The sequence below is a fragment of the Loxodonta africana genome, chromosome 15 (genome assembly GCF_030014295.1).
Source record: "Loxodonta africana isolate mLoxAfr1 chromosome 15, mLoxAfr1.hap2, whole genome shotgun sequence".
NCBI lineage: Eukaryota > Metazoa > Chordata > Mammalia > Proboscidea > Elephantidae > Loxodonta > Loxodonta africana.
In genome coordinates this window covers 24,937,829-24,952,155 of record NC_087356.1, presented here as the reverse complement: position 1 = coordinate 24,952,155, position 14,327 = coordinate 24,937,829, and the positions used below count along the sequence as shown (strand labels likewise).

At 41.0% G+C, this 14,327-nt stretch overlaps 1 protein-coding gene and 1 non-coding gene across 2 annotated transcripts in view; one reads left to right on the top strand and one right to left on the bottom strand.

The window, feature by feature from the left end:
• PCYOX1 (prenylcysteine oxidase 1) overlaps positions 1 to 9,676 on the bottom strand; it is a 37,916-nt gene extending 28,240 nt beyond the window's left edge. Inside the window, exons 1-3 of the mRNA XM_003413666.4 lie at positions 9,508 to 9,676; positions 8,237 to 8,443; positions 6,911 to 7,085 (exon numbers count right to left, since the gene is read on the bottom strand). Of these exons, the coding sequence (XP_003413714.1) occupies positions 6,911 to 7,085; positions 8,237 to 8,443; positions 9,508 to 9,619 (494 nt within the window). The 5' untranslated portion in view covers positions 9,620 to 9,676. The remainder of the gene's footprint in view (positions 1 to 6,910; positions 7,086 to 8,236; positions 8,444 to 9,507) is intronic.
• A 4,485-nt stretch (positions 9,677 to 14,161) lies between these two features.
• Positions 14,162 to 14,232, top strand: TRNAG-CCC (transfer RNA glycine (anticodon CCC)). Its single transcript has one exon. It is a non-coding gene; the product is annotated as a tRNA-Gly (tRNA).
• The last annotated feature ends 95 nt before the right edge of the window (positions 14,233 to 14,327 follow it).

The following is a 14,327-nucleotide window of genomic DNA, read 5'->3' as shown; positions in this document are numbered from 1 at the left end:
GTGTGTGTGTGTGTGTATATATATATATATATATTTTTATAGATATATATATACATACAAAAAAGGAAAATAAAAATGTAAGCAAGAGTTTTAGGTTTCTACATTGTTCAAAGAAAGAAAAAACTCGAGAACATTCTCCAATTGCACATTTTTACCCAGTGCTTCTCAACTCTATGTGCATGTAAGATTCACACGAGGTACTTTAAATACCCATGCCCAGAACCCCTACCCCAGAACAATCAAAGTAAAAATCTCAGTATTCACATTTTAAAAAGCTCCCCAAGTACACATTAGAAAATGTGCAGCCAGGGTTAGGAACAACTGCTTTAACTAAAATGCAGGGGAAGTAGTTCCAGATTTCTCTTTGGTAACCTCTGAGGTTCCCAATCCTGGTTTTTGTGACATTGCAGAATATCTCCAACATGGGGTGATATTAAAAATATTTCTAAAAAACCAGTACAGCATGAGCACCAATCAAATAGAACACAGATTGGCTGCAGCAATGGAGCAGAGTCAAGACTCCCTGCTGGGTCAGGCATGACCCCCCATTAGCTGCTGAGGACAGAGAAGGGAGGTAACAAAAGAGGGGCACAGGGCAGCAGCTATTTTAACAGCCCAGCAGTATTTCACTAATTCAACAACTGGTGCATACCAGCTTTCTCTCCAAGTCCTTGATTTATTGAAAAACAGAAATGCAGGATGGGCAGCCCTCTGAGCAACATAAAGGTCACTGTTGTATAACCAAGTATCAAAAATAGACCAGGGATAATATTTCATAAAGTTTGATAACTGTTTTCTAAAATCAAAAAGAGTTTCAGGTAAGTTAGATAAGGGCTTAATGTCCAGAATATATAAAGAACTCCTAAAACTTACAACAAAAAGACAAACAACCCAATCAAAAAATGGGCAAAGGTCTTAAATAGACATTTCACCTAAGAAATACAAATTGGCCAACAAGCACATGAAAAAAGCTCAACTTCACATTAACCACTAAAACCAAACCACAATGTCACACCACTCCACCCCCACTAGGATCCCTAAGATCAGAAAATCAGCTAACAACAAATGTTGGCGAGCATATGGAGAAATTGGAATCCTTATCCATTGCTGGTAGGAATGCAAAATGAAACAGCTGCTGTGGAAAACAGTCTGGCAGTTCCTAAAAGAGTTAAATATAGAACTACCATATGACTCAGCAATTCTACTCCTAGGTATATACCCGAGACTTGAAAACAGCGATGCAAACATATACATGTATACCAATGCTCACTGCAGCACTGTTCACAATAGCCAAAAGGTGGAAACAACCCATCTATAAACAGGTGGTTGGATTAAAAAAAACATGGTACATACATACAATAGACTATAACTCAGCCAGAGAGAGAAATCAAGTCCTGAAACATGCTGTAACATGGATGAACCTTAAAAACATTACGCTGAGTGAAGTAAATTGCTATGGATTGAATTGTGTCCCCTGCAAAATATGTGTCGACTTGGCTAGGCCATGATTCCCAATATTGTGTGCTTCTCCTCCATTTTGTGATCTGTTGTAATTAACCTATTTGTTGTAAATCCTAACCTCTATATGTTAATGAGGCCGGATTAGAGGCAGTTATGTTAATGAGGCAGGACTCAATCTACAGGATTAGGTTTATCTTGACTCAATCTCTTTTGAGATATAAAGGAAGGAAGCAAGCAGAGAGGAGAGGGACCTCATTACCGTAAAGAAAGAAGTGCCAGGAACAGAGCATGTCCTTTGGACCCTGTGCTGAGAAACTCCTAGATCCAGGGGAAGATTGATGACAAGGACCTTCCCCCAGAGCCAACGGAGAGGGAAAATGTTCCCCTAGAGCTGGCACCCCAAATTCATACTTCTAGCCTCTTACACTGTCAGAGAAAAAACTTCTGTTTGTTAAAGCCATCCACTTGTGGTATTTCTGTTATTGCAGCACTGGATAACTGAGACATAAGCCCATCACAAATGGAAAAATGTTATACCATATTACTCATATGAAATGTTTACAGACCAAAGTTTATTAGCAGTTCCTAGGTAGGTGGGAGTGGGAAGGGAAGGCACTGTTTAGGAGGCAGAGAGTTTCTGCTTACGGGAACAGATACTGGTGATGGTTGCACAACATGATTAACGTGATTGATGTCACTAAATGGTACACAACAAAAACATTAAATTGGCAAATGTTGTGCCATATGTATTTTTTTAATGAAAAAAAGAGTTTCCAGAAAGAAACAGCCTATGCATTTCCCAGTGCACCTTGTTCACAGTTCTATAATGTTCTGAATTCCTTCAAACGTGTTTTCTTAACACAGTATCTTAAAGGCCCATTCTCTGCATATCAAGTTAAGTCACAGTTCAGAATATCTTACACATGCAAGCAGAGCAGCATCTGATGCTATCCGAAGTTGAATTGCTTGAGCCTACAGTAACATGCCACCTACCTTCTTTAAAAAAAAAAATCACTGGTAAAAAAGCAAAAAGACAATCTACAGATTGGGAGAAAACTTTCAGGAACCATATATCCAACAAGGGTCTAATATCCAAAATATATTTTTTTAAAAACTCCCACAAATTAATAACCAAAAGACAAACAACCCCATGAAAAATTGGGCAAAGGACTTGGACATTTCATCAGAGAGGATATTCAAATGGCCGACAGTCACATGAAAAGATGTTCAACGTCATTAGCCACTAGAGAGATTAATTCAAAACTACCATGAGATACCACCTCACTCCTATTAGGATGAAAATGATTTTTTTAAAAAAGGAAAACAACAGCTGTTGGCAAGGTTGTGGAGAAACTGGAACCCTCCTCCATTGCCGGTGGGAATGTAAAACAGTACAGCCACTGTGGAAAACAGTTTGGTAGTTCCTAAAAGAAACTGAATATAGAACTATATATGACCCAACAACCCCAATTCTAGGTATATATCCAAAAGAAGTGAAGGCAGGAACGCATACAGAAACCTGTGCACTAACCTCAGAATCCATTATACAGCTATGGTGGTCAGAACAGCCTGGTACTGGTACAAAGACAGATACATTGACCAATAGAACAGAATTGAGAGCCCAGATGGAAATCCATCCAACTACGGTCACCCTATCTTTGACAAAGGCCCAATGTCCATTAAATGGGGAAAAGACAGTCTTTTTAACAAATACTACTAGCAAAACTGGACATCCATCTGTAAAAAAAAAAAGAAACAGGACCCATACTTTATACCATACGCAAAAACTAATTCAAAATGGATCAAAGACCCAAACATAAAGCCAAAAACTATAAAGATTGTGGAAGAAAAAATAGGGTCAGTGCTAGGGATCCTAATATATGGCTTAAACAGGATACAAACCATAACTAACAATATACAAACACCAGAAGATAAGTTAGATAACTGGGATTTTCTAAAAATTGAACCCTTATTCCTGTTCATCAAAAGACTTCAACAAAAGAGTAAAGAGAGAACCTAGAGACTAGAAAAATTTTTTAACTATGACACATCTGACAAAGGTCTAATCTGTAAAATCTATAGGAAAATCTAGCATCTCTACAAGAAAAAGTCAAATAATCCAATTAAAAAAGGGGCAGAGGCACTTCACCAAAGACATTCAAGCGGCTAACACAGACATGAGGAAATGCTCGGGATCACTAGCCATTAAAAAAAAACATTAGAGAAATGCAAATCAAAACCACAATGAAATACCATCTCACCCCAACATTACTGGCACAAATCAAAAAACAAAAAATAATACATGTTGGAGAGGCTGTGGGGAGACTGGAACTTTTATGCACTGCCGGTGGGAATGCAAAATAGTACAACCATTTTGGAAAATGATATGGTGCTTCCTTAAAAGGCTAGAACTAGAAATACCATATAATCCAGCAATTCCACCCCTATGAATATGTCCTAGAGAAATAAGAGCCGTCACAAATAGACATACCCATGTTCACTGCAGCATTATCCACAATAGCAAAAAGATGAAAACAACCTAAGTGTCCATCAAGAGATGAATGGATAAAAACATGACGGAATACTACACAATGATAAAGAACAATGATGAAACTGTGAAACATCTCACAACACGGATGAATCTGGAGGGCATTATGCTGAGTGAAATAAGTCAATCACAAAAGGACAAACCCTGTAGGAGACCACTTTTATAAAAACTCATGAAAAGGTTTACACATAGAAAAAAACAATCTTTAATGGTTACAAGGGAGGGGAAGGGCAGAGGGAAAAACACTAACCAGACAATAGATAAGTGATAACTTCGGCAAACTTCCCCACAATACTGGGGAAGTCAGCACAACTTGACCAAGGCGAAGTCATAGAAGCTTCATAGACACAGCCAAACTCCCTGAGAAATCAAATTACTGGGCTGAGGGCTGGGGACCATGGTCTCATGGGACATCCAGCTCAACTGGCATAACATAGTTTATAAAGAAATGTTCTACATTCTACTTTGGTGAGTAGCGTCTGGGGTCTTAAAAGCTTGCGAGTGGTCATCTAAGGTACATCTACTGGTCCACCTCATCTGGAGCAAAGGAAAGATTAGTCTGAAGGGCTAATGGACCACAACCACCACAGCCTCCAGCAGACTGAGTCCAGCACAAATAGATGGTGCCTGGCTACTACCACTGACTGCTCTGACAGAGATCACAATAGAGGGTCCCGGACAGAGGTAGAGAAAAATGTAGAACAAAATACAAATTTACAAAAAAAAAAAAAAAAAAAAAACCAGACTTACTGGTCCGACAAAGACTGAAGAAACCCCGCAAGTATGGCTCCTGGACACTCTTGTGACTCAGTACTCAAGTCATTCCTGAGGTTCACCCTTCAGTCAAAGATTAGACATGTCTATAAAACGAACAGTAACACCTGTTGCTCAACTATGTATAGAGACTAAATGGGCACACAGGCCCACAGGCAAAGACAAGGAGGCAGGAAGGGACAGAAAAGCTGGACAAATGGAAATGGGGAAACCAAGGTGAAGGGGAGAGTGTTGACATCTCGTGGGGTTGGCAACCAATGTTACAAAACAATATGTGTATAAACTGCTTAATGAGAAACTAATTTGCTCTGTAAACTTTCACCTAAAGCACAATAAAAATAAAATAAAATGGGTTGGCCTCTCTTAAAAAAAAAAAAAACCTGTACACCAATGTTCACTGCAACACTTTTCACAACAGTCAAAAGGTAGAAACGAAAATGTCCATCAACAGATGAATGAATAAACAAAATGTGGTGTATACACACAAGAGAATACTATTTAGCCACAAAGAGAAATCAAGTCCTGAAACATGCCACAACAGGATAAGCCATGAAAACATCATGCTGAGCGAAGTCAGTCACAAAAGAACAAATACTGTATGGTCTCTCTTATATGAAATAAGCAAATTTCTAGAAACCAAAGATTATTAGTGGTTACTGGGGGTGGGAGGGAGGAAGAGTGGGGAAGTTTTTGTACAGAGGGCAGCAAGTTTATGTCAACAGTGGTGGAATGATTTGGAAAAGGACAGCAAGAATGGCTGCACAACCTGAAGAATGCAATCAATGTCACTAAACTGTGAATTAGAAATTGTTGAGATGGCATGGTTTGTTACATATATTTTTGCCACATTTAAAAAAAAAGGTGACTGGCACAGTCTATACAAATTCCATACATTTTCTTAGTTGTTTGTTTACTGCATGGCTCTGCATTAGAATATACACTCTTTGAGAGCAGGGACATGTTCTAGGTCCCATAGCTTCAGGACCTATAGTAGTACCTGGCACATAACAAGTGCTCAATAAATATATGGTAAGTCAACGAACAAATGAATGACTCCTTAAAAACAGCACATACCATAGCTGGACTTTGAGGAAAGACATTCCAGGAACTGGCCTAAGAATGATGGTTAGAAAGAAAGCAATCTCTAACCCCTACAGGTAAGTTACAGAAACTAGAGTATATGTATACTGCTCAATTCTTCATTTGTCCCGTTCAATATTTGGTCATATGATATGTAATGTTACTTTTTTAACAATTATTTTATAATACTGGAACAGCAAGAGTAAAGAAATATTACTAGGATTACAAGCTGAATTCCTCCAGCACCTAAAATTATAAACCAGCATGAAAATTAGCATATACCAACAACTTTAAAAAAGACAGGTCACACCTTTTGAAATGAGGCTAGCTATTGTATTTGATTCTTCCTGACTACCACAGCAATGCACTTCCACATAGAAATTTTTGAAAATTCAGAAAGGCATAAAGAAAACAGGCATCTGTAATCTTACTACCCAGCAGGGTGCTACAATTTAACATCTTAATTTAAATTGTCAGCGCACAGACCTAACAGCCACCACTTCAAGGTGCTGGCTCAGGGTAACATCATGTCACTAGCAAAGCTCATTTATGTTTTCTGATCCTCTCCACAACCTCTTGTACACATTACCTCATTCATCTACAAAACACCAGCACAGTGCAAAGGCCGCGAGTGAGGACTACAGAGCCAGATTGCCTAGGCACAAACTCCAGCTCCACTATTTACAAGTTGGATGAGTTTGCACTTAAAACCTCTCTATGCCTCACCATCATCTGTAAAAAGAAGCTAATAGCAGTACCAACCTGAGAGAACTGTCATGAGAATGGAAGGAGTTAATATTTGTGAAGCATTTAAAAGTGCCTGCCAACACCAAGTACGCATTTATAAGACATATTTTCAGAAGCAAAAATAAATTTCCCTTTCCATCTCCAAATGGATAAATAGTGTACATATTTTCTACAACAAACTTTGCCTAACAATCTTACCCACAGGCCTTGAAGCTAGGTAGAAAACTGTTCTAAGAAAGTATAATTCCTAACACTCATCAAATTCAAAGGTTTTGGGATTAAATAGAAGGAAAACATTACCTCATGAACTTATCTAGTACGTCCTCTACCCACATGTGCATTCGGAGGAACTGAAATCCATAGTGCCAAACTAGTTTAATCATGTTAATTATAAACCAGCGGCTCTCCTCAAACACCAGTGTCTCTCCATTATACACCCCCATTAGGCCATCAAAGCCCTTGGCAGCAGAGAGACCTGCAAAAACAGAAAAGGAGAGATAAGTCAGTGGTTTCTATGCTGAACAAGTTAAAAAAGGTAATCCGAAGTTATTAGGGGACACTCTGAAGTGAGTTAATTCAGGGCTTCCCTCAGTTCTCAGGAGGCACATTAAAGGAGCCCTAGAGCAGAAGTTCAGAGCATAGGTTAAGAGCTCAACTGCTAACCAAAAGGTTGGCAGTTCGAATCCTCCAGCCAATTCTTGGAAGCCCTATGGGGCAGTTTGGCCCTGTCCTACAGGATCACTGTGAGTTGGAATCCACTTGACAGCGAGGGTTTTATTTTTAGAACAGTGTGGTACACTGCGCTGTGGGAAAGCAGATTCTCCAGAAGACAGGTCAGAGGATCATGCAAATAAAGCAATCTCAAAAGTCAAAGGAAAGGCCAGAGCACCAACTGACTTCAGTGAAAAAACAAAAATGTCAGACACGAATCTTCACAGCATGAATTGCTTCTCCAATAAGAGAAAAATGGAGGCCCAGCAGGTGCCCACAGGGTATCTAGAAGGCAGCTGAGGAAAAGGAAGCACTCTTATTCCTAGGTGAATCCTATTTTACATAACTGGTTATTTCAAATAATTGGAAAGAGGCCAAAATTACACAAGACAGATTCCCAGAGAAACGGGCCTGTAGAGGCCTGCCAGACTCCCCCCACAATCTGTCCAGTCCCTCTCCTGGTACAAAAGCAGTCGGATGTCCCAAGTTCTAGGCACATGTCCATCCTCACAGCTGTATGACTTTAAAGTCAAACACTTCTCGCCTCTGGGCCTCATTACCACAGCTATGAAATGAGCATGCTAAGGATCCTGCTAGCTCAAAACATTCTTTACTTCTTTAACAGGAACCCAGAGGTTCAAGAATTGACAACAGCAGCCACCTCCACCCCCCAGCCCTGGCTGTAATTCCAGATAACTGAAGATACAGATAACTAGTGTCCCCTTACAGAAGCGTGGCTCCTGAGGCAATACCAGCTGCTAATGGGAAAGTGAGGAAAACAGTTGTAACAACTTCTCTGTAAAAGACAATTAGCAAGGCAGAAGAGTTTCAGTTCCCCATCTGATAAAAGTATCCATGGATGGTCACACAGAGACCCGTAGTTTCTAAGGCCAAACTAAGGCCAAAATTACGTACCGAGGTCCTTGACAAAACGCTTCATGTGCAGATTTAAAGGATGGATGATAGAACCTCCTGACTCATATTCTTGCCCCTCCACCATCATGGTGGCCAAACGGCCGCCCACCTCTCCTCTTTCGAACACGTCAATCTTCACATCGTTCCCAAATTTCTGCCGTAGATAATAGGCTGCTGAAGTGCCACCAATTCCAGCTCCAATAATCGCTATGGAGAAAAAAGGTAACAGAGTTTCTTTCCTTCTTATCAGCTATGTGGCTTTGGTTTACCTTTTTTTTGTGTGTGAAAGGTCATTAGTAAGAGCTTGGGTTGCCTGCAAATCTTATCAACAATTTAGGGAAGCCTTGGAGGATGAGGGAGCCAGGAGCCACTTGTAGCAGGCTATGAATGGGTACAGACATCACCCCTGACAAAAGTGGAGGCAGATTAATTCATAAAATTGACATTCATCAGACCTTTCCTTTGCCAGATGCCCAAAGATTCTCACAGTCCTTTGTTGACGGAGCACCAAGGAGACTGCACACCTTGTTTGTGGCCCATTCATGGGAACAGAAGAAGTTGGTCCTATCAGCACTCATCTTAAATGAAGTGCCCTCCATTTTTGCCTAGATTTGTTCTCTCACATTAATGAAGGGGTAGAAAACACCCGAGAGCAAAAAACCCAGAAGACTTAAACTAGAGGAAAGAGGATAGATCCTTTCGTTAGGTGAGTAGTCAGGGGCAGAGGAACTGTGCAAGCCAGGGGCCTCGGAGAGCAAGCTAACCTCAGCAGAGCTGAAGTGGGGGAAGGGAGCTCCAGCCTATCTAGGGAAACAGGCAAGGGCAGCCCGTTCGCAGTGCTCAGCTCACTGTGTCTGCCCTGCAAGCGCCTGTCATCCGCCCAGTAGGTGAGGCCCGTTGCTCCACGACGACCTAGAAGCCCAGTCTCCCAAAACGTGGAATAAGGGACGGCGAAGAGAGGGGCCCCGGCGTCCCTGGAGCCCCGAGCCTCCGAGACAGGGGCTGCAGGGAACGCCAGGAGGCCCCAGCGCCTACTGCGTCGCCCATTCCTCAAGGGGGCACAGCTCCACGCCCGCGAAGGCACCGTCCGGGCTCCAGGAGACCCAAAGCGGCCCTGAAGCGCCAACAAGAAAAACCCCGAGCTGCGCGGAGAGCTCGGCCTGCGGCCTGGCTCCAAGTAGCGGCTGCGGGGCCTGGGTGCGCGACACAGCAGCCGCCAGGCGCGGGGCGCACTCCAGCACCCCTTCCCTCGCTACCCTCTGCTCGCCTACCGATCTTCTCCGGCGGGGCCCGCGGCTCGGCGCTCCCGGGGCACCCCCAGCTACACAGCAGCAGCCACAGCCCCAGAAGCGATGAGGCCAGCTCTGCAGCGGTTCGCCCCATGGTCTCCCCAGCGCAGCGGTCGGCTAGGCGAGCCCCACAGTCAGTCCAGCGCGGCGTGACCGAGCGCTCCGCTGGCCCCGCCCCCCGGCCGGCCTGCCCCGCTGGCCCCGCCCAGGTCCTACCCCAGCCGGCCAGGCTCCCCCCGGCCGCCGGGTCCCCGCCCGCCACCGCTAGTCTCCGCAGACCCACCCGCCCCTCTGGTGCTCCCAACGCTAGTCCACTCGGCCCCCCGAACCCGCTCCGCCCCTCCGGTGCCCACTCTGCTTCAGGGAGCGATCAAAGGCACAGGCGGAGGCTCACCCTAGCTCTCCTCCCCCCCTCATCTGTTCGGTTGGGGCGCCTTACTTCTTCACTGGTGCCCTCTGCTGTCCTTTCAGTCGCTACCCCTTAGAGAGTATATACAGCCAGTCGCTGGCAGAAACAGGCCAACGGGGCAAGAAATACCTACTGAGTGATCACTATGTTCCGAGGGTTCTTAGATACGAGGAGAATGGTTAAATGGTGCTAGGTGAAAGGAAAACTGAGGGAGAGTTGGGATGGGGTGGTCCAAGGCTAAAGGAATGGAAAAGTGGTAACAGATATGAACAAAAGTAGTGCATCCATACGGTGGAACATTATTGCCCTAGTATTGTTAAATGAGAAAAGCTGGTGGGTGAGTGATGAATATTATATGATTCCAGGTCTGTGATTATAATGTTGTTGTATGCTGTCCAGTCCATTCAGACTCGTAGCGACCGCATGTGACAGAGTAGAACTGCCCCTTAGGGTTTCCTAGGCTGTAATCTTCACGGGAGCAGATCGCCAGGTCTTTCTCCCACCTGCTGGTGGGTTTGAAATGCCAACCTTTCAGTTACCAGACGAGTGCTTAACAATTGTGCCACCAGGACTCCTTGTAATTATAATACACCCCCCTCCCCTCAAAAAAGAAGTAATACATGAACATGAAGAGCAGTATGGATGGTAAGAAGATGAGTTGGATAGAAGGGTTGAACTTGGAGAAAGGGAGTAGAAGATCCAGGGCAAAAAGTATTCATTCCTTCCTTCTAAGTGGTAGGCCATGTTCTCCAGATGCTTGAGAAAAATTAGTAAACAAAACAGATTTTTTTATTTTTAAATCCTACTATGATGAAGCTGACATCCTAGTGGGAGACAGATATAATTAAATAAGTAAATAATACATTTTAAGTATGTTGTCATTTTAAATAAGTGGTCAGAGTAGCCCTCATTCAGCTTGTGGCATTTAAGCAAAAGCTTGCAGGAAGTGAAGGAATGAGCCATGTGAATTTCGGAGGAAAGAGTTTACCAAGCAAAGAGAATGCTTAGCATGTTTGAGCAACAGCAAGGAGGCTGTTTGTGTCTTTTACTCTCCGTTTTTCAAACTACACTATGCCCACAATCCCTCAGTCAATTCTAACTCGTAGAGATCCCATGTGACAGTGTAGAACTGCCCTATAGGGTTTTCTTGGCTGTAATCTTTTTTTTTTTTTTTTTTAATCTTTAGGGAATCAGATCTTTCTTTGTTTCTTCATACGCTTTTTGTGTCCATTAGCACTCTGTCTTTCTTCCATGGAGTGGCTGAGTGGGTTCCAACCGTGAACCTTTCAGTTAGCAGCTAAGGGCTTGACGATTGAGCCACTGGTAGCACCTCAAGAGATATTTGTTCGTTTATTAGAATTGGCTGTGCCAGTGACCTGGATACAAGTGTCATATTTGGAAACTTTCTCTCCTGCTACTAAAACCTTGGGAAAGAATTCACTGAAAGGATAACTCAGTAAGAGACAACTTGCAAAGTGGAAGGTTATCAAAGACTTTCCCATTCCTCAACCTTGCCCTTTCAAAAATAATACTGCCATTGAAACTAAAAAAGATTTTTAGAAAATCATGGGGGTGGGATATGTTACCATGTATATGAAGTATTATAATAAGGTAATAAATTAACATTTATCTAAAGGAGTATTGTTCAAAAAGTAGTCTCCTTAACCACTCAGATCCATAATTTTGCCGCTGCTCCATACATCTTTTTCCTTCTTCGAAACTGCCTTGAAGAAAAGTATTCTCTTACTTTCTTACTACCTCACATCTCACTCTCTCCCTCTCTCTTTTTTTTTTTTTCTTATTTAAATGGCCTAAATATATTTATTGTCTTAAGCGAGACAGGAAATCCACATGCAATATAAGAAAAGGTAAACATATGTGGCTACATAAAATTTGAACATTTAACATGGCAAAAGACAGAATTACAAAAGTTAAAAAACAAATAATATATGAGAAAAATATTAGTCACTCATAAGACAGACAAGATTATGGTTAATATCGCAAACATATCAAGCATTCTACAAATTGCTAAGGTAAACAACTCAGTATAAATACAAACTAAGCATATGAATAGGAAATTCACAGAAACAGAGTGCATATGGACACAAAAAGGATATGAAGAGATGCTCAGCCCCAGTAGTATTGGAGAAACGCTAATTAAGATGAGGAAACACCATTTTTCATCTATGGCACTGGCAAAAATTAAAAAGACTGTTAACATCTTCATGCAGAAAATTGGGGTGAGGAGATGGGTCTCAGGGACTGACTTTCAGACATTGCTGGTGGAAGTGTGAATGATTACAACCTTTTTAGAAAACATTACCTATAAAGATTACCATTTAATTTAGCAATCCCATGTTTGGGAATCTACCCTACAGAAATAAAAGAATCAATTCAGAAGGATAGAGGTACCAGGATGGTTGTTTGTGCTGGCAGAAAAAAACCTGAAGTAACCCTAGTGTCCATCAATACCATTGATGGTTAATTACCATTTACCATTGAATAAATCATGGTACACTCATTCTATGGACTATTCTGCAACGATTAAAAAACAATAAATTAGATTTGTATCAGTTGAACTGCAGAATATCTATAATGTAAGTTTAAGTCAGTAAAACAAGTTATGAAGTAGTATCTATGGCGTGATCACACTTTTTAAAATAAAAAAGTACATGTTTATACAGAAAGTAAGATATGGAGGCTTACAGACTAACCTGTTAATATTATTTACCTCACAAGGGGGAGAATGAGGGAATTATTGATCATTTTCTCATATATCTATATTGTTTGACTTGATAGTATAAGCACGTACAGTATTACTTTTGTAACTTAAAATATGTAATAAAAATATTTAAAACTTAAAGAAATATTTGTGCTATATTCATCCAATGTAATTTCATTCAACCATAAAATAGAATGAAGTACTGATACCTGCTACAACATGCATGATCTTAGCAATACGATAAGTGAAAGAAGTCAATCACAAAAGATCATGTATTATTGTATGATTCCATTCATATCAAATGTCCAGAATAGGCAAATCCGTAGAGACAGAAAGAAGATTAGTGGTCTGGAGGTAAAGTGGGATGCGGAATGAAGAGTGACAGCTAATTGGTCAGGGTTCTGTTTTTGGGTGATGAAAAGGTCCTAAAATTGATTGTGGTCATAGTTGTACAACTCTGGGAATATACTAAAAACCAGCCAATACCGGAGATGAAAAATGGTATCTCATTTTAATTTGCATGTAATACTACTGCAGTTGAGCATCTCTTTATGTGTTCTTTTGTTTGCTTGTTTTTGTATATTTTAAATTAGTGAATTCTATGATATGTGAATTACAGCTCAATTTTTTTTTTAAGTTGTTTTAAAAAATGCACTCTGCCTATCATCCACATTCTGTTGGATTCGAACTGACAGCCTCTACAGTTAGCAGCTTAGACATAAAGCCACTGGCCCACTAGGGGTTCAACTGCTGTAGGGATGACCCTCACAAGGCTAAAGTTCTATGTCTTTGAACGTAATCAGAATAATATACTACGGATTCTAAAGATAATTTGAGAAATAGAAATTCAAAAATAAATCATAATATAAAAGAACTACTTTGAAGGGGTTATGACGTTTTTGGATGTGTAAATTCTTCTGTGTTCAAAAAATAATATTTCTCATTAACATAAAATGCAGTCAGAATTGCATAATGAACGCGGAGAACAAAATTTCAGAACACTAATTTTTCCGCTCTCTGAAAGAGGACTGAAATTGATACCTTTTTCTGACTTGTTTGCCTTTGAGATTCTTGTGACCAATTTGCGTTAAATAACTATTTCTTAATATTTTGTACATTGTGTCTTCCAAAGAAATACAAATATCAAGAAAAATTCAGCAAAGATCTGTAAATGTTTTCCTTGCTTTCAAATATATGGTTTCATTACCAAAGCAAATTTTTCTTAATGAAGACCCTTATCATTTTAAGTAAAGCATTTTGGGATTTTCTGTACAGAGAAGGTAGGAACATCCGTTCAGCTGTACCGGGATGAGAAAAGATGAAGTGTTTCTTACGGAAAATAACACGTTATAGGCTCTGAATAAGCATTTATTTTTAAACGAAGGAAAGAATAATATATATCGGTAATTTTTTTATATAGGTATATATCAGCATTCATCTGTGCGTAGAGCGAACGTATGCCTTTATTCCCTCTTAAAAGATTTTGAAGTCACAAGCTTCCGTAAGCGCCGCTGGTGTAGTGGTATCATGCAAGATTCCCATTCTTGCGACCCGGGTTCGATTCCCGGGCGGCGCAACCGTTTTGTTCCTGCCACTGAAACTAACAAAATGTGAATGCATTTAAAAATTCTTCCTCTGGGAATGGCTAGAGCTTTTCTCTTCCCTTCAGAT